This window comes from Schistocerca nitens, chromosome 2 (genome assembly GCF_023898315.1).
Source record: "Schistocerca nitens isolate TAMUIC-IGC-003100 chromosome 2, iqSchNite1.1, whole genome shotgun sequence".
Classification (NCBI taxonomy): domain Eukaryota; kingdom Metazoa; phylum Arthropoda; class Insecta; order Orthoptera; family Acrididae; genus Schistocerca; species Schistocerca nitens.
In genome coordinates, this window is record NC_064615.1 from 146,823,519 (window position 1) to 146,850,438 (window position 26,920).

The 26,920-nt window shown below is 45.1% G+C and overlaps 1 protein-coding gene across 1 annotated transcript in view; it reads left to right on the forward strand.

Annotated features, from left to right (window-relative positions):
* LOC126234885 (uncharacterized) overlaps positions 1–26,920 on the forward strand; it is a 115,603-nt gene that overhangs the window by 14,351 nt on the left and 74,332 nt on the right. The window contains exon 3 of the mRNA XM_049943624.1: positions 7,636–7,981. Within this exon, the coding sequence (XP_049799581.1) occupies positions 7,636–7,981 (346 nt within the window). The remainder of the gene's footprint in view (positions 1–7,635; positions 7,982–26,920) is intronic.

The window sequence follows — 26,920 nt, forward strand, 5'->3', positions numbered from 1 at the left end:
TGCCTAATATACTGTAGCGCCCCCGCAAGCCCACAGAAGTGCCAGAAAATGACGTGACATGGATTCGACTAATGTCTACATCTACATCTACATGACTACTCTGCAACTCACATTTAAGTGGTTGGCAGAGGGGTCATCGAACCACAATCATACTATCTCTCTACCATTCCACTCCCGAACAGCGCGCGGGAAAAACGAACACCTAAACCTTTCTGTTCGAGCTCTAATTTCCCTTATTTTATTTAGATGATTATTCCTACCTATGTAGGTTGGGCTCAACAAAATATTTTCGCATTCGGAAGAGAAAGTTGGTGACTGAAATTTCGTAAATACACTCCTGGAAATGGAAAAAAGAACACATTGACACCGGTGTGTCAGACCCACCATACTTGCACCGGACACTGCGAGAGGGCTGTACAAGCAATGATCACACGCACGGCACAGCGGACACACCAGGAACCGCGGTGTTGGCCGTCGAATGGCGCTAGCTGCGCAGCATTTGTGCACCGCCGCCGTCAGTGTCAGCCAGTTTGCCGTGGCATACGGAGCTCCATCGCAGTCTTTAACACTGGTAGCATGCCGCGACAGCGTGGACGTGAACCGTATGTGCAGTTGACGGACTTTGAGCGAGGGCGTATAGTGGGCATGCGGGAGGCCGGGTGGACGTACCGCCGAATTGCTCAACACGTGGGGCGTGAGGTCTCCACAGTACATCGATGTTGTCGCCAGTGGTCGGCGGAAGGTGCACGTGCCCGTCGACCTGGGACCGGACTGCAGCGACGCACGGATGCACGCCAAGACCGTAGGATCCTACGCAGTGCCGTAGGGGACCGCACCGCCACTTCCCAGCAAATTAGGGACACTGTTGCTCCTGGGGTATCGGCGAGGACCATTCGCAACCGTCTCCATGAAGCTGGGCTACGGTCCCGCACACCGTTAGGCCGTCTTCCGCTCACGCCCCAACATCGTGCAGCCCGCCTCCAGTGGTGTCGCGACAGGCGTGAATGGAGGGACGAATGGAGACGTGTCGTCTTCAGCGATGAGAGTCGCTTCTGCCTTGGTGCCAATGATGGTCGTATGCGTGTTTGGCGCCGTGCAGGTGAGCGCCACAATCAGGACTGCATACGACCGAGGCACACAGGGCCAACACCCGGCATCATGGTGTGGGGAGCGATCTCCTACACTGGCCGTACACCACTGGTGATCGTCGAGGGGACACTGAATAGTGCACGGTACATCCAAACCGTCATCGAACCCATCGTTCTACCATTCCTAGACCGGCAAGGGAACTTGCTGTTCCAACAGGACAATGCACGTCCGCATGTATCCCGTGCCACCCAACGTGCTCTAGAAGGTGTAAGTCAACTACCCTGGCCAGCAAGATCTCCGGATCTGTCCCCCATTGAGCATGTTTGGGACTGGATGAAGCGTCGTCTCACGCGGTCTGCACGTCCGGCACGAACGCTGGTCCAACTGAGGCGCCAGGTGGAAATGGCATGGCAAGCCGTTCCACAGGACTACATCCAGCATCTCTACGATCGTCTCCATGGGAGAATAGCAGCCTGCATTGCTGCGAAAGGTGGATATACACTGTACTAGTGCCGACATTGTGCATGCTCTGTTGCCTGTGTCTATGTGCCTGTGGTTCTGTCAGTGTGATCATGTGATGTATCTGACCCCAGGAATGTGTCAATAAAGTTTCCCCTTCCTGGGACAATGAATTCACGGTGTTCTTATTTCAATTTCCAGGAGTGTAGATCTCGCCGCGACGAAAAACGTCTTTGCTGTAATGACTTCCATCCCAATTCGCGTATCATATGTGCCACACTCTCTCCCCTACTACGTGATAATACAAAACGAGCTGCCCTTTTTTGCACCCTTTCGATGTCCTCCGTCAATCCCACCTGGTAAGGATCCCACACCGCGCAGCAATATTCTAACAGAGGACGAACGAGTGTAGTGCAAGCTGTCTCTTTAGTGGACTTGCATCTTCTAAGTGTCCTGCCAATGAAACGCAACCTTTGGCTCGCCTTCCCCACAATATTATCAATGTGGTCTTTCCAACTGAAGTTGTTCGTAATTTTAACACCCAGGTACTTAGTTGAATTGACAGCCCTGAGAATTGTACTATTTATCGAGTAATCGAATTCCAACGGATTTATTTTGGAACCCATGTGGATCACCTCACACTTTTCGTTATTTAGCGTCAACTGCCACCTGCCACACCATACAGCAATCTTTTCTAAATCGCTTTGCAACTGATACTGGCCTTCGGATGACCTTACTAGACGGTAAACTACAGCATCATCTGCGAACAACCTAAGAGAACTGCTCAGATTGTCACCCAGGTCATTTATATAGACCAGGAACAGCAGAGGTCCCAGGACGCTTCCCGGGGGAACTCCTGATATCACTTCAGTTTTACTCGATGATTTGCTGTCTATTACTACGAACTGCGACCTTCCTGACAGGAAATCACGAATCCAGTCGCACAACTGAGACGATACCCCATAGACCCGCAGCTTGATTAGAAGTCGCTTGTGAGGAACGGTGTCAAAAGCTTTCCGGAAATCTAGAAATACGGAATGAACTTGAGATCCCCTGTCGATAGCGGCCATTACTTCGTGCGAATAAAGAGCTAACTGCGTTGCACAAGAACGATGTTTTCTGAAACCATGCTGATTACGTATCAATAGATCGTTCCCTTCGAGGTGATTCATAATGTTTGAATACAGTATATGCTCCAAACTCTACTGCAAACCGACGTCAATGATATAGGTCTGTAGTTCGATGGATTACTCCTACTACCCTTCTTAAACACTGGTGCGACCTGCGCAATTTTCCAACCTGTAGCTACAGATCTATCGGTGAGCAAGCGGTTGTATATGATTGCAAAGTAGGGAGCTATTGTATCAGCGTAATCTGAAAGGAACCTAATCGGTATATAATCTGGACCTGAAGACTTGCCCGTATCAAGCGATTTGAGTTGCTTCGCAACCCCTAAGGTATCTACTTGTAAGAAACTCATGCTAGCAACTGTTCGTGTTTCAAATTCTGGAATATTCCATTCATCTTCCCTGATGAAGGAATTTCGGAAAACTGCGTTCAATAACTCCGCTTTAGCGGCACAGTCGTCGGTAACAGTACCATCGGCACTGCGCAGCGAAGGTATTGACTGCGTCTTGCCGCTTGTGTACTTTACATACGACCAGAATGTCTTCGGATTTTCTACCAAATTTCAAGACAATGTTTCGTTGTGGAACCTATTAAAGGCATCTCGCATTCGAGTCCGTGCCAAATTTCGCGCGTCTGTAAATTTTAGCCAATCTTCGGGATTTCGCGTTCTTCTGAACTTCGCATGCTTTTTTCCGTTGCCTCTGCAACAGAGTTCGGACCTGTTTTGTGTACCACGGGGGATCAGTTCCATCTCTTACCAATTTATGAGGTATGAATCTCTCAATTGCTGTTGCTACTATATCTTTGAATTTGAGCCACATCTCGTCTACATTTGCATAGTCAGTTCGGAAGGAATGGAGATTGTCTCTTAGGAAGGCTTCTAGTGACACTTTATCCGCTTTTTTAAATAAAATTATTTTGCGTTTGTTTCTGGTGGATTTGGAAGAAACGGTATTGAGCCTAGCTACAACGACCTTGTGATCACTAATCCCTGTATCAGTCATGATGGTCTCTATCAGCTCTGGATTGTTTGTGGCTGAGAGATCAAGTGTGTTTTCGCAACCATTTACAATTCGCTTGGGTTCGTGGACTAACTGCTCGCAATAATTTTCGGAGAAAGCATTTAGGACAATCTCGGAAGATGTTTTTTGCCTACCACCGGTTTTGAACAAGTATTTTTGTCAACAAATCGAGGGAAGGTTGAAGTCCCCACCGACTATAACCGTATGAGTGGGGTATTTCTCTGAACTGCTCAGCAACTATATCATCGGAGTCTGGGGGTCGGTAGAAGGAGCCAATTATTAACTTAGTTCGGCTGTTAAGTATAACCTCCACCCATACCAATTCGCACGGAGTATCTACTTCGACTTCACTACAAGATAAACCACTACTGACAGACACAAACACTCCACCACCAATTCTGCCTAATCTATCTTTCCTGAACACCGTCTGAGACTTCGTAAAAATTTCTGCAGAACTTATTTCAGGCTTTAGCCAGCTTTCTGTAGCTATAACGATTTCAGCTTCTGTGCTTTCTATTAGCGCTTGAAGCTCAGGGACTTTCCCAGCACAACTACAACAATTTACAACTACAATTCCGACTGTTCCTTGATCCAAGCACGTCCTGTATTTGCCATGCACCCTTTGAGATTGCAGCCCACCCCGTACTTTTCCGAGGCCTTCTAACCTAAAAAACCGCCCAGTCCACGCCACACAGCCTCCGCTATCCGTGTAGCCGCCAGCTGAGTGTAGTGAACTCCTGACCTATTCAGCGGAACCCGAAACCCCACCACCCTATGGCGCAAGTCAAGGAATCTGCAGCCAACACGGTCGCAAAACCGTCTGAGCCTCTGATTCAAACCCTCCACCGGCTCTGCACCAAAGGTCCGCAGTCGGTTCTGTCAATGATGCTGCAGATGGTGAGCTCTGCCTTCATCTCGTAAGCAAGACCGGCAGCCTTCACCAAATCTGATAACCGCTGGAATCCAGAGAGAATTTCCTCAGATCCAAAGCGACACACGTCATTAGTGCCGACATGTGCCACCACCTGCACCTTGTACTCTTCATGGCATCCGGAAGGACCCTTTCCACATCATGAATGACTCCACCCGGAATGCACACGGACTGCACACTGGATTTCTTCCCCTCCTTAGCCGCTATGCCCCTAAGGGGCCCCATTACGCTCCTAACATTGGAGCTCCCAACTACCAATGAGCCCACCCTCTGTGATTGCCCGGACCTTGAAGGCTGGGAATCATCCTCTGAAACAGGGCAGGCAGCTGCATCTGGCTCAGCCAGAGACAGTGCCTGAAACCCATTTGTCAGACGCACCGGGGAGGCTTTCTGATCAGCCTCCGGGGACGTCTTTCGCTGCCTGCCACGCCTAGGAACGACCTCCCAATCAACCACAGGCGAGGGCTCAGACCCACTGCGGGCAGCAACCGGGGCAACCACACCGGCACACCGATATGGGGACAGACGGGAAGTTTGAAGACAAGCAGCGATACGTCGACCGAGAACATCCCAGACTTGCTCGATGTTGTTTAGGTCAAGAGAAAAGCCAGGCCACTCCATTCGCCTGATATCTTCTGTTTCAACGTACTCCTCCACGATGGCACCTCGGTGGGACCGTGCGTTATCATCCAGCACGAGGAAGGTGGGACCCACTGCACCCATGAAAAGGTGGACATACTGGTGCAAAATGATGTCCCGATACACCTGATCTGTTACAGTTCCTATGTCAAAGACATGCGTGGGCTTACCTGCACCAATCATAATCCCACCCCACACCATTACCAACCACCTCCATACAGGTCCCTTTGAAGGACATGAAAGGGTTGGTATATGGTTCCTGGTTCACGCCAGATGAAAACCCGGCGAGAATCATTGTTCGGACTATACCTTGACTCGTCCGTGACCATAACCTGGAACTACTGTTCCAGTGACCATGTACTGCGTTCTTGACAGCAGGCTTTACGGGCTCTCTTGTGACCAGGGTCAGTGGAATGCACCTTGCAGGTCTCTGGGCGAATAAACCATGTCTGTTCAGTCGTCTGTAGACTGTGTGTCTGGAGACAACGGTTCCAATGGCTGTGGTAAGATCCCCAGCAAGGCTACTTGCGGTACTCCGTGGTCGTCTGCTGGCACTGATGGTGAGATATCGGTCTTCTTGTGGTGTTGTACACTGTGGACGTCTCGTACTGTAGCACCTGGACACGTATCCTGTCTGATGGAATCTTTCCCATACTCTTGAGATCACACTTAGTGGCACACGGAGGGACTGTAATACGACCTGCTGTGTTTGACAAGCCTCCAGTCGCCCTAGGACACTACCAATCGCCGGCCGGAGTGGCCGAGCGGTTCTAGGAGCTACAGTCAGGAACCACGAGACCGCTACGGTCGCAGGTTCGAATCCTGCCTTGGGCATGGATGTGTGTGATGTCCTTACGTTAGTTTGGTTTAAGTAGTTCTAAGTTCTAGGGGACTGATGACCTCAGATGTAAAGTCCCATAGTGCTCAGAGCCATTTGAGCCATTCGACCAATTGTAACGTCATCAATAAGTGTTCTTTGAGCCAATTTCAACTCACAGTCACCATTAGCACATCTCAAAACGTATGCACACTTACTCGCTTCACCGTACTCTGACATGCACCAACACACCTCTGCGTATTAGGACTGCTGCCAGCGCCGCTGTGCGACGACCGCAGGTCAAATGCACCGCATGGTCATACCCCGAGGTGATTTAGACCCAAAAACCTCCCACCAGAGCGTGTTTCACCATTTATCAGCATCATCCTTAATTTATGAGCATGAGCGTATATCGTTGTACGACACATAGTTCAGGAGATATCATGTCACATACATTGAGCTGTATGAAAACGAAACGGCCAGGCGAAATGCTCTAGAGATCGAGGTGACGCATGTGCAGAAATACATGTAAAATATGTTAAATAGGTGAGGAATATGTTTGGTAAGTGGGTACGTGAACAAAGCCAGAGGTAAAAATGTCATTCAATACCTCTAAAACGGTTTCACCCAAAATTGGTACACATATGAGTTACAGTCTGGTAAGAAATACTGCAGGGTTACGAACCACCAGCCTCCTATTGTTCTAACGTGGAGAAAAAGAGGGTAGGACATATAGTGAAGGATAAGGATAAATGGGCACAGATAGGTGGGAAGAAATGAATACAAAGAGCGGAGGGGGTTATTGACAGGGAGAAGGAAGAGGACGAGACAGATAGAGAAAGGAAACAGGAGGACATGGACAGAGACAAGGGGGAGGAAAAGATATGTAGGGAGAGGGGGAAGAATACATAAACAGGGAGAGAGGCAGGAGGAGAGGAGGAGTAGGAGGAGATGGATGGAGAGAGGGTGGAGGATGAGTTGTATGGAGAGACGGGGAAGAGGAGATTGATAAAGAGATGGGGATGAAGAGGTGGAAATTGAGAGGGGCGATGGGACGAACAGAGAGATTCAAATTGCTCTGAGCACTATCGAACTTAACTACTAAAGTTATCAGTCCCCTAGAACTTAGAACTACTTAAACGTAACTAACCTAAGGACATCACACACATCCATGCCCGAGGCAGGATTTGAACCTACGGCAGTAGCGGTTGTGCGGTTCCAGACTGTAGCGCCTAGAACCGCTCGGCCATCCCGGCCGGCAACAGAGAGGAAAGGAACAGATGTACATAAGGGAGAGCAGGAGGTTGACAGAGGGGGGGGAGGAGTAGATAGAGGGGCAGCAGGTGGTGGATGGAGAGTGGAGGTGAAGGAGGAAGACAGAGAGTTGGGGTGGAGGAGATGATGGAGAGGGCGATAGTGAGGAGGAAGGAAGAGATAATAGGAGATAGGAATAAATACATACCCGGGCACCGTTGGGGACTCGACTAGCATGTTAATCAAATGGAGGACACTAATTTTTTATCAGATAGTCATTACCGTTGCACTTATAGGTAAACGCAAGTTGGCGTCTGACGGTGGACGCGGAGCACGAGTGGGGCGAGATCTGGGACAACAACGGCTCCGGGAACGGCATCCTGGGCGCCGTGGTGACCGACGCGGCGGACGCGGGCTACGGCGCGCTCTACCAGTGGTTGCACGAGTACCTCTTCCTGGACTTCTCGCGGCCCTACATCCGCACCGGCATCACGTGCCTGGCGCCGCGGCCGCGCCCTCTGCCGGGCTGGCAGGTGCCGCTGCTGCCCTTCTCGGCCCACCTCTGGGCCGCCGTCGGCGCCTCCGTCCTCGTCGCCACCGCCGCCCTCTTTGCTGCCAGGAGGAGCTCCGACAGGATGCTCGGTGGGCCGCGCTTCTCGTTCTCTACTAGCACGGACTAGTCCCAGTACTAGGTCGCTGACGAGAAAGGGGCGCCCAAAGACCTCGATGAGGACTGGTATCTTTCGATGGACTTGGTCACGAAAAATATTAAAAAAATCATGTACGAGGTTAACGAAACAGCACTGTGTAACCTCCCAAAAGGTTCAAATTCTTTCCGTTTATGATACTGAAGTTTTGCATCACCAATATTTTTCAATAATAAAGTACAAGAACCTCAATCTGTAATCCGTGATTGAGCATAATACGAAATTAATTTTATTGTCGCGTTACTACAGCACATGACCCATGTTACCGACAGCCATTAACGTTTCTGCCATCAGCCTGGCAAGTAAATTCACATAAACAATGTTAAGGGATACAGATTTAGGTTGTTTACTTCCTTAAATAATTATTCACGGTTACCAGAGGGGCAACAGTTTTTGAGACACATTTTCCTTCAGAAACATAATCAGGATATTTATCTGTGTCCTAATTCTCCACATGATCCTCCAATTTGTAAAAATCGAGACAGAAATGCATTTTCATAGCAGTAACACCACAAAAAGCACTCCGTCTTCAGGCCACAACTGGCCCATTTGGACAGTACAACCGTGGTGTCATCCTCAGATGAGGAAGCGGATAGGAGGGGCACACCGCTCTCCCGGTCGTTAGGATGGTTTTCTTTGACCGGAGCAGCTACTATTCGGTGGAGTAGCTCCTTAACTGACATCACGAGGCTGAGTGCACCCCGAAAACTGTCAACAGCGCATTGCGGCCTGGACAGTCACCCATCCAAGTGCAGTAACACCATAAACGTTACTCAAAGAAGGGTTTTTGGCGTTTACCAATGTGTACCTGCACATATGCTGGCAAATTTGCCATTGCTGAGAATCTGTAACAGGAGACAGAGCTGCCATTTCTCTATTTATCATCGAGCTATCACCTAATATGAGTGACGCACATCACGTACCATGTTTTACATGCAATAACGGAGGTCTTTCTATTATTTTCTAGCTTATTAACGTATAACATGAACAGATACGTTGCTATTACGCTTCCTTGGGGCGCACTAGATGTTACGCGAACAGAAATAGGTAGTGCTACTTTATGAACAAACTGATCGTGCATTACAAAACTAATACATCAGCATATTCATCCTGTGAGACATGTTGATTAAAATTTCATCACTATGTGAGCTGAATAAAAATGGAAATGTTGTGTGACTAAGGCCTCCCGTCGGGTAGACCGTTCGCCGGGTGCAACTCTTTCAATTTGACGCCACTTCGGTGACTTGCGCGTCGATGGGGAAGAAATGATGATTAGAACAACACAACACCCAGTCCCTGAGTGGAGAAAATCTCCGACCCAGACGGGAATCGAGCTCGGGCCCTTAGGATTGACATTCTGTTCCGCTGACCACTCAGCTACCGGGGACGGACGCTATGTGACCTTATTAGCAGTACAGAGGATAGCCAGCCGTTCTTATAGATGACTTGAGTATATGGTGTCTTTCGGATGTGTGTACCGTTACTGGCAACACACAATGTCCGAAGTATGTCCACTTTCAGCTTATTGATATAGTTCAGACTTTGACAGGGATCGGATCATTATCTTGTGGCATGGCAGCATCATAATACCGACAGATCCATCCGTGACGAGATGGACTCAGGACGACTGTGTGGCAAGGAGAGTATGAACTAATTATTCCAGTTAGACTACACCATGAGACCATCTCATTTTCGTACGTCTGGCTGTGACAAACAGACAAATTACAGCAGCCTGTAATCTGACCAGAGGTTACAGGTGGAGTGTCACCACGAGCCATCGGGAACAGGTTACTGCAAAATCGGTGAAGATCTCGATTTTTCATTTGGTGTTCACCGCTGACCACCACTGACAACAGAAACCTGCAGGCTGTAGAACCCGAGTCAACTGAGTGAGGTACTGTGTTGTTTAGCGACGAGACTCGCTTTTTTTGTGGGAGTCAGATCAACACCAACCTATCCGTAAACTACCTGGTGAAATGTCATAGGAAGTAGCAGTTCTCGAGACCAGCACTTCTCCAACAACTCTAAATATGGTCTGGGAAGCTATTGTGAGAGGCTTGTTCAGAAAGTGAGTGTACTGTAACCATAAATGGCTGTGTTATTTGACCATAAAGGGCTGTGATTTTTGTTTTTTGAGAGTTGGAAACCCTGAATGGTGGAGGGTATCCCAAGATCAGAGTGAGCATCGCAGAATCACGGTAGTACGTAACCTCACGTTTCCAGTTGCGTGAAACATGTTGATAAAAAATCCCACCTGCTACGATCCGCTCCCTAATCGCGAAAAGATTAACACCTACCGAAAATTTTCGCTAATCAGAACGGTCTACGGTGAAGGTGTCACGAACAGAACGCGTATGTTTAAGTGGTGTGGGAAGTGTACTGGACGCAGAACAACTGTTCGTGGCCAACAGTGGAGTGGCAAACCTCCAATTTTGACAGAACGCGTATGTTTAAGTGGTGTAGGAAGTGTACTGGACGCAGAACAACTGTTCGCGGTCAACAGCGGAGTGGCAAACCTCCAATTTTGACTGATAAATGGGATTTCAAAACATGTGACATAACAGCACAAGAAAAATCGGGTCAGCAGCGCTCGCGAGATGCTTGAGCGACTTGAATTTTGAAGTGGCGGTTTTCTGTGCTATACTGCGACAGAGATAAAAATTGAGCCGCTCATTACACGCCTGATACGAAAAGACAATCATTATAGTGGCGTCACTTCCCATCTGAGAAAAAATTTAAAACCAAAATTTCGTGCAAAACGATCATGGCCTCATTGTTTTGTGACTGAAAAGATATAATTTTGATAAAATGTCTGCCTGAGGGAAGAGCATTAATACACAACGATAGTATCCAAAAGAAACTAAAAGAAGCTTTCAAAACAAAAGTGGGGAGTAGTGAGGAGAGATGTAATTAGTTACACGACAGAGTCCGTCCTGCTCAGCCTTATTCAATGCACTGTTGGACTCATTTGTTTGGCATGTTTTGAACCGACCCCCGTATTCCCCTGACTTGTGGCCTTCAGATTATCATCCTTTCACCTCCCTGAAGGCACACATGTGTGGAATTAAATTTTGAATCTGCGAGCAGGCGCAGAAAGAGGTTATGGAGTGGAGGAAGGAGCTAGCGGGAGGAGGACATGAAGACGTTTGTGCCACGGCCGACCATATGCATTGAACGGGAAGGCGATTATGTGGAAAGTCACCAAGGGTATGGACAATATCCTGTACTATTTTGCAAAAACACATTTTCTGAAAAAATGTATAAAAATCTCGTACCCTTACTTTGTAAACACGCCTCGTATTTTAAAAGAGGTTTCACTTGATTACTTAAATGAGGCTGAATGCTCACCGGTAGTTAGCAATAAAGTTAAATCATATTACCTACCAATCCTCATGAGCATACCAAGCGGCATATTCCAGTTGGATAAAGCAAGACCCCACACTACAGTTCACGCTAAAACCACATTGAGGTACGTACGGATTCGTGACTACCTTGCCGGTCGCGTGGTTTGTCATTCATAGACACTATTGGAATACGATGGGAGACGTGTACCACACTGCTACAAGCCTCCAACCAGATATCTTCCCGAACAGTTGCACCAAGTATTTTAGGCATGCAAAGAAACTGCTTCAGATGGACAAAATTCGGAGGCTGCTTGCTTCCATGCCGCAGCGAATCCAGGACTAGATGTTGACAACGATCAGTTAGTGAAATATCAACGCGCGGTGATGGGATCGGTAATGGGTAAACCACAAAATACAAAATTCTATGGCAAATTTTATTTTCTTCCCAAAGGTATAGCGTTTAAGCAAGTTAATTAAATCTTAGAGTAAATGAACCTGAAACAATATAGAATCAGTACTTAATATAGACCCAGTAAATGAACTTCGAACAATTTAGAATCAGTATTTAATATGGACCCGCGGTCTAAGGGTACGATTTTTGACTACTAATCAAAACGTCGAAATTCCAGAGTTCGCACTGACTCACTGCTTAAATCTACAATAACAGTCATCAGCAAATGGCGACCGAGGGCTTCCGGCATAAGAAGTCATCCTTGTTGTGCCAAGAAACTTGTCAATGTGCGAGGAGAAGCGGACAGAGGTTCAGGCCACTCTCTTGCCCTTGGGGTGAGAAATTTCCCCTAAAAGGCGGAAGAGTCAGCAACGACCTACGGCATGAGGATGCAGAAGGCAATGGACACCCCTGAATTAAAGATACATAATGTGTATCCACTGGGCACGTGGCCCGTAGCTAAGAAAGCGTCATGATAATCTCTCAATTGGCAAAAGACTGCAAAATATTTCCCTCTCGGAACTCCGTGAGGGGACTGCCAAGAGGGTGGTGACCATGAGAAGAAGACGGAACAACCAACAATTAAATAACATTCTTCGAGTTCGAGAATGAAATGTCAAAAGTTTGAACATTGTAGGAAAGCTAGAAAAATCTGAAAAGGGAAACCCTAAGGCTTTGTCTAGATGTAGTGGCGGTCAGTGAAGTGAAATGGAAAGAAGACAATAATTTCTTGTCAGACGAATATAGGGTAACATAAAAAGCAATAGAAAATGCCATGATTGGCGTAGGATTCGTCATGAATAGGAACGTCTACATCTACATTTATACAGGCACTCCGCAAGCCACCGTACGTTGTGTGGCGGAGGGTACCAAGTACCATCACCTCTGTTCCACTCGCAAATAGAGTTGGAGAAACCACTATATATACCTCCGTCTGAAACTAATTTCTCGTATCTTATCTTCGTGGTGCTTACACGAATTGTATGTTGGCGGCAGTAGAATCATTCGGCAGTCAGTTTTTCTAAATTTCCTCAACAGCGTTCCTCGAAAACAACGTCACCATCCCTTCAGGGAATCCCATTTGACTTTCCGAACCATCTCCATAACATTTACGCGTTGTTCGAATCCAACAATAACACATCTAGCAGCCCGCCGCTGAACTGATTTGATGTCTTCCTTCAATCTGTCCCGTAGGGCAGAGAGTCAGCTACTGACAACAGGTCAGTGATAGTATTCATCTCATGAGATTCGGCAGCAAACCAACAACAACAACGATAATTCAGGTGTGCATACCAACGTACAAGCAGAAGATGAAGAGATAGAGAAAGTACATGAGGATACTGGACGAGAGATAAAAATCTAATAATCATAGCTCGTAGGAACGCAGTTATAGAGGAACGAATAGGAGAAAGAATTACGGGAGTATTTGGAACATGGCGGTAAGAACGAGACAGGAGGAAGGTTAACAATTTCTGCAATAAATTTCAAATGGCCATAGAGAATGCTTTGCTCAAGACTCATTAGAGGAGAAAGTATAACTGGAAAAGGCCCGAACACATGGAAAGATTTCAGCTGGATTACATGATGATGAGACCGAGATTCCGAAATCTGATATGGGACGGTAAAGCGTACTCAGGTACAGATATAGACTCAGATCATAATTTAGTACTGATGAAGAGCAGAGAGAAGGTTCAGAGAATCGTCTGGAAGAATCAGCGCGGAAGGATGTGAAACACTGAAGTACTGACAAATGACGAGACGCGCTAAAGATGTGGACACTGCGACAAGAAACACCAGAATAGGATCTTCAGTTGACGAAAAGTGTAACCTCTGAAAGGGCAATCACAGATGTAGGATACATAAACTTAGCTACGAGGAAGGTATCTGCGAAGAAACCATGTATAACAGGAGAAATACAGTATAGCCTCAGTAATTCGAGCTAATTAGGTCTGAGGCTACATCGAATTACGATAAACTCAGATAATTCGGAAATATCACTAAACCGATTGGTAAATCATGAATAAGTGTTTAATGAACACATTAATTAATAAAACCATAAATAAAAAACAATATAGTACACACCCGTGTCAGCTGTACATACACTCCTGGAAATTGAAATAAGAACACCGTGAATTCATTGTCCCAGGAAGGGGAAACTTTATTGACACATTCCTGGGGTCAGATACATCACATGATCACACTGACAAAACCACAGGCACATAGACACAGGCAACAGAGCATGCACAATGTCGGCACTTGTACAGTGTATATCCACCTTTCGCAGCAATGCAGGCTGCTATTCTCCCATGGAGACGATCGTAGAGATGCTGGATGTAGTCCTGTGGAACGGCTTGCCATGCCATTTCCACCTGGCGCCTCAGTTGGACCAGCGTTCGTGCTGGACGTGCAGACCGTGTGAGACGACGCTTCATCCAGTCCCAAACATGCTCAATGGGGGACAGATCCGGAGATCTTGCTGGCCAGGGTAGTTGACTTACACCTTCTAGAGCACGTTGGGTGGCACGGGACACATGCGGACGTGCATTGTCCTGTTGGAACAGCAAGTTCCCTTGCCGGTCTAGGAATGGTAGAACGATGGGTTCGATGACGGTTTGGATGTACCGTGCACTATTCAGTGTCCCCTCGACGATCACCAGTGGTGTACGGCCAGTGTAGGAGATCGCTCCCCACACCATGATGCCGGGTGTTGGCCCTGTGTGCCTCGGTCGTATGCAGTCCTGATTGTGGCGCTCACCTGCACGGCGCCAAACACGCATACGACCATCATTGGCACCAAGGCAGAAGCGACTCTCATCGCTGAAGACGACACGTCTCCATTCGTCCCTCCATTCACGCCTGTCGCGACACCACTGAGGCGGGCTGCACGATGTTGGGGCGTGAGCGGAAGACGGCCTAACGGTGTGCGGGACCGTAGCCCAGCTTCATGGAGACGGTTGCGAATGGTCCTCGCCGATACCCCAGGAGCCACAGTGTCCCTAATTTGCTGGGAAGTGGCGGTGCGGTCCCCTACGGCACTGCGTAGGATCCTACGGTCTTGGCGTGTATCCGTGCGTCGCTGCGGTCCGGTCCCAGGTCGACGGGTACGTGCACCTTCCGCCGACCACTGGCGACAACATCGATGTACTGTGGAGACCTCACGCCCCACGTGTTGAGCAATTCGGCGGTACGTCCACCCGGCCTCCCGCATGCCCACTATACGCCCTCGCTCAAAGTCCGTCAACTGCACATACGGTTCACGTCCACGCTGTCGCGGCATGCTACCAGTGTTAAAGACTGCGATGGAGCTCCGTATGCCACGGCAAACTGGCTGACACTGACGGCGGCGGTGCACAAATGCTGCGCAGCTAGCGCCATTCGACGGCCAACACCGCGGTTCCTGGTGTGTCCGCTGTGCCGTGCGTGTGATCATTGCTTGTACAGCCCTCTCGCAGTGTCCGGAGTAAGTATGGTGGGTCTGACACACCGGTGTCAATGTGTTCTTTTTTCCATTTCCAGGAGTGTATATCGGACACACATTTCCAAGTTGCAAAAATATAAGTTACATTTTAAAGAATTTGTCCATAATCCTTTGATTTAAAATAGAACCTCACCTTTTAGCTGCAACGTCTCGCCATCTTCTAAGAAGCACCGTGCCAGTTGGAGTAGCTTTCATTTGCTGCTCGATATAAGGCAATGCCACATCTAACGCTGGGAAATATTCGGTGTGAGTGATCACTGGTACAATTTCTTCAGGCAGTTCCTCGTCGTCAGTCTTGAGCGGATTCACTAACCATTTCAACAATTGTAAGATCGGTCACTTGAAACTGTTCATAACTGTTCATCCATTCTGAAACATCACTCGCATTCGTATTTTCACATCCAGCAAGCTTTTTCATCAGTTCTGCCAGTGGTAAGTCATCTTTATCTGTACTATAGGTTTCCGTTTTATTCCATAAAATCTGTTTCTAGGACTCTTTTAGTGTCTCCACCTTTTGTTTCAGACCGTGATTTGTCTATCCAGTAAACTACGTCTTTTATTGTACATTTGTTTTAGAAATTCTTTGGTGGTTCCTTCACTTTCTGTTGTTTCTAGAATCATTTGAAGCAAACGAAGACAATACCTTTTTTTTTTCAAGCATTGTAAAACGCCTCGGTCCATAGCCTGTATGAAAGTCATTTCGTTAGGAGTAAAAATAATGGTCGAATACGGTCACATTGTAATTCTTCCTCACCAAGTTGTGAACCAGCGTTGTCAAGCCTTAAGATTGCTTTGAAAAGCAAGCACTTTTTCCTTCGGTATCTTTTGGTCTCTGAAACAAAATCTTCGAAGAACCACTCTTTAGAAACATCCAAGCAGATTTTTTGTGGACATACGTAACAGGCAGTGCAAAACCAGTGATATTTTTTAGAACTCTAGGCTTAACAGACTTCCCTATTACCAGCAGCTTCAGTTTATGGTCTCCATTAGCGTTCGCTGCAGCAAGAACTCTTCACGTCTTTTGTACGCCAGGACAGCCTTTTCTCCTTTTGAGGCTAGAGTTTTAGATGGTAGCCTTTTATAATTTAGATCTCTTTCATCACAGTTATACAGTTGATCAGGAGTAAGGCTTTCCTTGCAGTAAAATCGTCCTCAAGTTCCTTTAACTCAATTCTAAATAATACAACTTTTTCTTGCCGAATAGGGCCTTAGATTTGCTTTTTGTCTTCGCTGAGTAAAGCAAACGAACAAAGCTTGATTCGTTTTTTCTTTCTCACATGTCTTTATTGACTTCCGTTTAAATGACGAAATACAACACTTGTATGAAGAAAACTTCTCAATTTTGTCTCTGTTTCTACGTCAATCTCCCATAGTCGCTCCACCGATTCCGCACTCAGCAGCAAGTTTTTAAGTTTCCTCTTTGTCTTGTTTTTTAAAAGCCTCCAGTTTTACATTTAGCGTCACAAACTTTCTCTTACCTCCACCACTCATTGTAATGTGCGAATTAAAATATTAAGAAGCACACAGTTGGATATACCCAGTACGCTGTACATACATATAACACTTTAAAAAATAACGTGACACAGGTGGGCTCACAACAGTACAGATGTAACCACACAACCAGCTACAGTACATATAACAATGATCAGCCAATGTGGTAAAATGTGTACTGTATTGTTACCTAGGTGTACTGTATTTTAATGACCAAAGTTTCTGAATAGGCACAACACGAGGAGTAACAATAAGGAACGTATGCACTGTACGACTGTATGTCAGGCGGTTCCACTTAGTGGAGGGTCGACAAAGATCAAGCACAGTCCTCGAAATCTGACATTACCTGTCCATCAGTAGTACAAATGCATTAGCAGTCTGAGGCCAAGGTTATTTCTGTGCATTATGAACGGAAGCCTGTGGGACAACTTTATTGTACATGAAAAATTGAAAGGAAGTTTAGAAAGCAACACATTCGAAAATGGGTAAAACTAACATGCGGACAACTTATGAAACGTGTTTTTACTCTACTTTCATGCAGAATTTTAATTGTCTTAAGACCAGCTCCAATTACACGGAACCTTTAAACACAGGGGCTCGATTTACTGGGCCTCTACTGTACTTCAGTAGATCAACAAAGGAACGATGTACGAAAATGTTCAGGCAAAGACGCGAATACAGGAATACAAATCCCTTAGGAATGAAATGAAGAGGGAATGCAGGACAGGTAAGAAGGAATGGGTGAAGGAAAGATGTGAAGAAATGGAATAAGAAATGATCTTTGGGAGGACTTCCGAGGAGTACTGCTATCTTTGATCTCGTGGTGTAGCGATATTGTACACTTTTCTTAGCACTTGCTTGTGGAATTTTCGAGCTGAGCTCTCCTTTTCTCTGGATAGAGTATTGTCTTGTTGTGTAACGTCACCAATGACCCTGAGATACTGGTTACGCGCCGAGTTAGTGTGGACAGGACCGTTGTTGATCTTTAGCACGGAGCGGTGGCACGCAGCCGCGTCGCGCATAAATACGTAGTATAAAGAATTAGCTAGATTGTATAATTAAGAATTGAAAGCCTTATTTTGGTTCATTGGACAAAAGTGTTTGAGTAATTCAGTTATTTTGCAGAAGGGCGCACGGGTTTAGTTTTGAGATTTATAGTTAAACGAGTATCCTGTTTGTTAATCAGTGACTTTCGTGGAGGAATGTATTACTGGCATAAATTGAATGAAAATGCGTCCAAGTTCGATGATTACTTATTTAATTAACGTGAAAATGCGACGTAGTATTGGCTACTTCAGTACAAATGTGACACGAGCTTAGCTCTTAACACAAGACTGCATGAGTTTAGTCGTTGTTAGGGAAGTGTGCCATGTGCTAAACAGACAATAAAACAAAGTAATTTGACTGGTTGTGTTATTATTTCAAAGTAACATTTTTCATTTTTCTTAACTGAACGACTCATATTCTTATTAGGCACATGACCTGGTTTACATCGTAAGAAAATGCATTCTCTAGCTAAAGGCATGAAATCACGATCCGAAAGCTGCAATAAAATACGTTAACAAACTATAGAGACAGAGATATACATATTACAAGCTGAGTAATCTTACAGAAAAGTCAAAACAACCTTCGGTGGAAGAAATAAAACCTGGCTACATCAAGAGCGCTAGAGGAATTCCACGGTAAAACGCAGGTGAAGGAGCCAAAGAGTACATTGTAGGCCTCTTTGAGCGGGGGAACATTTCTGATAAATGTTCAAAAAATATTCAAATGTGTGTGAAATCTTATGAGACTTAACTGCTAAGGTCATCAGTCCCTAAGCTTACACACTACTTATCCTAAACTATCCTAAGGACAAACACACACACCCATGCCCGAGGGAGGACTCGAACCTCCGCCGGGACCAGCCGAACATTTCTGATAACTTGATAAAAGAAGAAATTGAAGTCAATGTGGAAAACATAAGCAATCAAATATTAGTCAGAATTTATAAGACCTCTAGAATCAAATAAGGCTGATGTGATGGATAACATTCCATCGGAATTTCTAAAACCATTGGAGTATGTGGCAACCAAACGACTATTCAGGTTGGTGTATTGAATCTATGAGACTGGCGATGTCTCATCATACTTCCGGAAAAAATAACATCCACACGATTCCGAGGACACCAAGTGCAGTTACTGGCGAGAATAATCGCACAATCAACTTAAAAGATCATGCATCCAAGCCGCCGACAGGAACAATATGTAGAAGAATGGAAAAGAAAACTGAGGATCTGTTAGATGACGGTCAAAGTGACTTTAGGAAAGATAATGGCACCAGAGAGGCAGTTCTAACAGTTTCGGTGACGATGAAGGGTAGACTGAAGAAAAATGAAGACACTTTTATTGGATTTATCAACCTGCAAAAAGCGTTCGACAGCGTAAAATTCTGCTAGTTCTTCCAAATTATGAGAAAAACAGGAATGATCTACAGGGAAAGACGTGTGATATACAGCACTTACAAGTACCATGACGGAACAATAAGACTGGAAAACCAAGAACGAAGTTATCTGATTAAAATGGGTGTAAGACAGGGATACAGTCTTTCCCTCCTACTGATCAATCAATACACCGCAGGAGTAATGACGGAAATAAAGGAAAGTTTCAAGAGTGAGATTAAAATTAAGGTTGGATGGTTGTCAGTTATAAGATTTGCTGACGACATAGCTTTCTTTAATGAAAGGTAAGTAGAACTATAGGATCTGCTGAACAGAATGAACAGTATAATAGGTACGGAATATGCACTGTGAGCAAACCAGGAAAGGAAAAAAATAACGAGAAGCAGCAGAAATAGAATGGCGATAAAAATCATCAGAATTAGTGCACGTCATACATTAAGTCAAGGAACTGTGCTACCTTGGCCGCAAAATAACCCAAGGCGGACGAAGCAAGGACTACGTAAAAAGGCTAACAAAAACATAGGCCTTAATTTGTGGACGAAATTTCTAAGAATGCACATTTGAAACACAGCACTGTACGGCAATGAGTCATGGATAGTGGGAAAATTGGAACAGAAGAGAATCGAGGAGTTTGAAATGTGGCGTTACACAGAACGCTGAAAATTAGGTTGACTGACAAAATAAGAAATGAGAAGGTTCTCCAGAGAATCAGCGAAGAAAGGAAAATATTGAAAGTATAATCATAAATATCTATTATGTAATGAACATTACCACAAAATTTGTTACATTTCGGGCTGAAGCTTTACGTGATAATTCATCTCAGTCAGCGTATTTCTATTTCTGTAGATGAATCCCCTTGCAGCTTGCAAACTTCGAAGGGAGTTTTGTAAGGGAAACATATGTAGAAATGAGATTATTTGGTGTTACGTGAAAAAATTAACTCTTTAATGGTGGTGGAATAGTGACGAAACAAGTGTGGTTTTCTAAGAGACTTCTTTTCTATTACTTTCTTAACGTAACGAGTAAGAAGCGGGGCTGCATTTACAGGCAGAAGTGTCGAAGGCCAGAAGTTTTCAGCAGAGGTCCCTCCTTCCCACCGTCAGTATTCTTTGGTTTCAGATCTTTGAGACGCTTTTCGTTTGTTATTGTCACCAGCTCTGCTCTCTGTTTCTTCCATTCCAAACGTTTCAAGCTCCAGGCCCCCATCACAAGCTTTCTTCAACAACAAAACCAGCAACACTGTAGCTATCACTCGTAGCCACCAGTGTAACAAATGTTTCACCACTGCCAATGCTTTCATTAAACCTCGTTAGAATTTCTCGTCGTTGATTGTTAATGTCATTTCTATCGGTCTAACGGTTCAGATATGCTTTATCACTGACAGAAAATTAGTTGCTAAATCTTTTAGCTTGAACAACATCGTCTTTCGTTCAATGGTTCGTTTCCTATGTAGTGCACCACTTAGGCTTCCTGAGTCCTCTTAGCATGTTGGACAACAAAGAATAATAAGAAGAATATTGACTAACCCGTACAGTGACAGGAATTGAAAATTAGAGCAATGTAAATCAAATAACAGATGACATATTGTCATTAGAGGTAGCGCAACTTTATATTAACAAAAGGAGAAGTTGTTCATTTTAGCTGTCTCACTTGCAGGCAGTCACAGATGATAACTGTGATTATTGCAAGAGCGAATCTTGAGTCCTGCTAGGACAGTTTTGTCGGTAGAACACTTGTCCGCAAGAGACAAAGGTCCAAGATTCGAGTCCGGGTACGGCACAAGACTTTAATCTAATTGGAAGTTTCAAATCAGGAGTAGATTGCGCTTCAGAGTGAAAATTCAGTCTCGTCTCCTGTTTCCAGTGATTTTTCGCACTGTGTAACAGCTTAAATCACTTTCTTATTTGATGAAGATGGCTATTTTTTGCTTTGGTTCTACACTCCTGGAAATGGAAAAAAGAACACATTGACACCGGTGTGTCAGACCCACCATACTTGCTCCGGACACTGCGAGAGGGCTGTACAAGCAATGATCACACGCACGGCACAGCGGACACACCAGGAACCGCGGTGTTGGCCGTCGAATGGCGCTAGCTGCGCAGCATTTGTGCACCGCCGCCGTCAGTGTCAGCCAGTTTGCCGTGGCATACGGAGCTCCATCGCAGTCTTTAACACTGGTAGCATGCCGCGACAGCGTGGACGTGAACCGTATGTGCAGTTGACGGACTTTGAGCGAGGGCGTATAGTGGGCATGCGGGAGGCCGGGTGGACGTACCGCCGAATTGCTCAACACGTGGGGCGTGAGGTCTCCACAGTACATCGATGTTGTCGCCAGTGGTAGGCGGAAGGTGCACATGCCCGTCGACCTGGGACCGGACCGCAGCGACGCACGGATGCACGCCAAGACCGCAGGATCCTACGCAGTGCCGTAGGGGACCGCACCGGCACTTCCCAGCAAATTAGGGACACTGTTGCTCCTGGGGTATCGGCGACGACCATTCGCAACCGTCTCCATGAAGCTGGGCTACGGTCCCGCACACCGTTAGGCCGTCTTCCGCTCACGCCCCAACATCGTGCAGCCCGCCTCCAGTGGTGTCGCGACAGGCGTGAATGGAGGGACGAATGGAGACGTGTCGTCTTCAGCGATAAGAGTCGCTTCTGCCTTGGTGCCAATGATGGTCGTATGCGTGTTTGGCGCCGTGCGGGTGAGCGCCACAATCAGGACTTCATACGACCGAGGCACACAGGGCCAACACCCGGCATCATGGTGTGGGGAGCGATCTCCTACACTGGCCGTACACCACTGGTGATCGTCGAGGGGACACTGAATAGTGCACGGTACATCCAAACCGTCATCGAACCCATCGTTCTACCATTCCTAGACCGGCAAGGAAACTTGCTGTTCCAACAGGACAATGCACGTCCGCATGTTTCCCGTGCCACCCAACGTGCTCTAGAAGGTGTAAGTCAACTACCCTGGCCAGCAAGATCTCCGGATCTGTCCCCCATTGAGCATGTTTGGGACTGGATGAAGCGTCGTCTCACGCGGTCTGCACGTCCAGCACGAACGCTGGTCCAACTGAGGCGCCAGGTGGAAATGGCATGGCAAGCCGTTCCACAGAACTACATCCAGCATCTCTACGATCGTCTCCATGGGAGAATAGCAGCCTGCATTGCTGCGAAAGGTGGATATACACTGTACTAGTGCCGACATTGTGCATGCTCTGTTGCCTGTGTCTATGTGCCTGTGGTTCTGTCAGTGTGATCATGTGATGTATCTGACCCCAGGAATGTGTCAATAAAGTTTCCCCTTCCTGGGACAATGAATTCACGGTGTTCTTATTTCAATTTCCAGGAGTGTATTTGCTGCACACTGAGAACATCACTCATAAAATTACGTCAATATTATCTTTAAATATTCCCCATTTTTCCGAAGATATCGGAGTTCCCAAGAGAAAAATAACTCGGTTTTCATCCTATAACTGTTTCTTTGATTTTCATTAAATGTCGAATGATGTACCGTCGGTGGACAAAAGCCATCGGTGAGTGTATTACAGCTTATACAGCGCGGACATCGGTGCGCACGAGTGCACAAGGGGTATTAGCGTTAATTAGTTGTATCGAATATCGAAATAATATATATATATATATTTATCTCATACGCATGAAAGCGTCTAATAACGTATCAGATGCAAAGGTCAAAATATCAGCACCTTGCTACGCGATTTATAAAATAAAATTTAACAACTTTACACAATAAAATTACGCTGTGATTATTAAAGTATGAGCTCATACGAGGGGTGTAGCATACCATATTATTTACTATTGAACTAGCCCAGGTGTGTAATGTTTATCATACATAAAGTCATTCTATAGATGATATTTTTTCGCTCCTACCACCGCCTCATCACTCTCTATTTAGTAGTCTATATGTCTGTTTAATAACTATTTCGTCCCCATCAGGGAATGTGTTGTGAGAGTTGTGTGTCACAAACAGATCGAAAATGAACTTACACTCGGCATCAGACACTAATTTTTAAGGATTACTGGTTTAACTGGAAATCCAAAAACAATCAGCTAGAAGGTTACTTAAATACAATTTGTCGTCATACAACATGAGTTTTTGTAATGTTAAAGGGCTTGCTACTTCACAGATATTTTTCAATTAATAACATATTCCGGGCTATTATGCCGTGGTCTAACGCATTTCACCTCACTTGGGTTTTGAAGTGAGATCCCTTAGACCACGGCGTAATACCACGGAATATTTTATTAATTGTGACAGTTCCGGCCGGCCGTGAAAGTTTACATTTTACAATTAGATGTTCTTCACTCATCCAGACACGTCTGTTGTACATATTTTTAAACCAGTCGGTGACGGTGAAATGCGTAGTGTATGAATGGTTTACGCATTTACCCGGAAAATTTTGTTATTTAAGAAAAAGGTTGCAACTACAGTTAGTAACTAAAGAAACATGTGAATTTCTTTTCAGTGAAATAACTTTGTCTTCCCCAAATATTTAGCGCTGTATCCACAGTCAAATAATTTGAAATCATGACTGTTTGCCAACATTCCACTTGATGTATCTTTGTACCGAAAACCGAATCTTTTCCAGAATGACAGTTGAGAATGTTATGAACATATATTAATTTGCCACAACACATTCCTAATAAACCTAATTGTACACAACAGGCTACTGTCTGTGGGCAAAAATGTCCGTTACGTAACAAGATTAGTTGTACTTTGGCAGAGAGGTGTAGCATTAAATCGTTGCAGATTGTACACTAGGTTAGGTGGTTAGGTTAGTGTTGTTTAACGTCCCGTCGACAACGAGGTCATTAGAGACGGAGCGCAAGCTCGGGTTAGGGAAGGATGGGGAAGGAAATCGGCCGTGCCCTTTCAAAGGAACCATCCCGGCATTTGCCTGAAACGATTTAGGGAAATCACGGAAAACCTAAATCAGGATGGCTGGAGACGGGATTGAACCGTCGTCCTCCCGAATGCGAGTCCAGTGTGCTAACCACTGCGCCACCTCGCTCGGTGATTGTACACTAAGCCAGATGTAGTTGGCACCAGGTCTCTACATACAGGTAAGGTAATTCCTGTAGATTGCAAGACTGAGGAATATCCAAGACTGCAGAGCTAAAATCATAGAGAGGGGAGACAATCCCACTTCGAGTATTTTCAGATGTTGAAGCAATGATCGGATATGATGATACTAGGCGGAACGAATTCCTGATTGGGCAACACGTGAGAGACAATGATTAGTAAACTGTTTACGCTTCTGAATCACGACCCACAAAAAGCTTTCACAATCGTTCGTTACGTGGACACATTCTGTTCCAGATGTGCAGTTTGATTGTTGTGTTTTTGTGTACAGTACTAGTTTAACGCCCGCTGCCTCCTTCGCGTAGACTATATTGGCTGCATGGTTTTCTTGTTAATAGAATTTTTATGTTATTTAGAAACTGTAGCATCTTCTAACTTTAAACGCTATTTAAGGTCATAGAAGCATAGTCTTTTCCGAACGTACCTCTGACGAAAGAGCGATTTTGATAGCTGGAGACAAAAGGTCTCTCTCTTAATTTCCATTACAGCTTTCATCCTCTACCCTAATTTATTTGTAAGTCAAATACTAATGATCATAGATATAGCATTAAATACGTTGTTGCATAATGAAGTATTTTTATTAAAATTTTCATCCTCTATTTCTCCCCCTTAAGGGCTGAATATCCAAAAGACACTGAAATACATTGCTTTTTATTTCTAATCAAGAAACTAAATAGAAATTTTCTGAGATTTGGTCTCTAAAATGCTTTTGTAATGAAACACTTCCATAAAACCTCTCGCTCCCTATTTTAACCCCTTGGGGGTCCAATATCCAAAAAACACTGTACACTGTAACAATTAGGTTTTTTATTTTCAAAACAGAAGCCAAAAGCAAATTTTCTTTAATTTAGTTTTAAAAATGGTTTCATAACGAAAAATTTGCTGAACAATTTTCAACCCAAAATCCCCTTAGGGGTTGAATATCCAAAACACTGAAACACTTTTTTTTTTGTATTTATCATCGGGAAGTGAAATATCATTTTCATTATGTAACTTTAAAAATGTCTTAGCGGTAGTTTAATAATATTTGTTTAAAAACTATTTTTCCACCCCCTGTTTCACCCCCATAGCGATTAAATTTCCAAAAGTACTGAAACAAGTTTTTCTCCATTTCTCATCGAAAAACTAAATACTAATTTTTGTAGTTGTAGCGTCAAAACTTTCTTAATAGAGACGTATTTTCAAGAAAGCCTTTCGTCCCCTATCTAACGCCATTAGGGATGGAATTAAAAAAATCCGTCCGTAAACAACACCTACAGTATAAGCTCAACGTCCTCTCCATATTTTAAGTTTCTATCCTTGGCGTTTTGGGCTGAGCGATGATGGGTCAGTCAGTCAAGATATTTCCTTTTATGTATAAAGATTTACGACCATCTCCTTACAGAAAGTATGAAAACGTAACAAATAGCCAATGTAACTACAGGAAAAAATAGAAGCGGCGAAAAATAGCGGTATTTCCACAGTGAGAGGTTGCTAGTAAGACTGTGATCGCAATGCTTTAGTAACATATAATCCGTTACAGTTGGTAGGCAATAAAAGATAATGCATAATAAACATACTGTGTGTTACTGCATGCTTTTTTATCCTTGATGTACTTTTATATGTCTTTTCTAAAGGCTAGTAAACACTATGAGATGCCTGATAAAAATGTCCGATATGATTTTTAAAATCAGCTATTTAAATGCGTCAGTAGAACAATATCTACTGTACACGTTAGCCTGGTGTTAATCACGTTTCAAGAAGCACAAAAATTCTACTCCCGTCTTTTAGCAAAATGCCAAATATCCTCAATGTTGCGTACACTATGTCTATAAACTCATTTGGTTACCTGAGAAGTTTTTTTTTCTATGTACGCTGTGCGAAGCCCTTCATCCGCAATTTCGTGTCCAAAGACGTCAGAATTAGTACCTGAATGCCAATGTTTGAAGGTTTTACAAGTATGCGAATGGCGATCGTAGCACTGTGAGTTCTCTCCACAGCGATGGATAAGACATTTCCCTATAACATCATTTCTTGTAAGAGAGCTAGACCCGAAAGGTATGCAGGAGAGGTTTCAGAGACAGTAGAAGAGGTATTGCCAAAAACAAAGCTGTAAATGGGGGGTCGTGAGTTGTGTTCGGATAGATCAGACAGCAGAGCATTTACTCGTTGGGTAGCGGTCCGGCTCAGTGTTTTAATCTGGCAGGAAGTTTCAAATTAGCGCAGATTAAGCAGCAAAGTAGAAGTTCATTCAGTCAATGACTGGCCGCACCATTATACCTCTGTGTAAGTTGTCTTATTCTCTAAGTCAGCATATTTGATGTGGAGAAAGTCAACAAGAGCTGCTGATGAAATACGATGACACGCATAAACACTATAACTGCTTCCCACCACAACGGTGGATGCCGCCTGGTGGCGTTGTGGGCTCGTGTTGCGGTAGCAAATGTATGGAAGCGGAGCAGAGACGCACGGGGTATCACCTCAGCGAAGACACAGGCTGCAAATGGGGAAATTCCTCGAGATAAGCGACTCTGTCAAAGGGCAGATTACTATTACATAGATCCTGTGAACCAGTACCTCG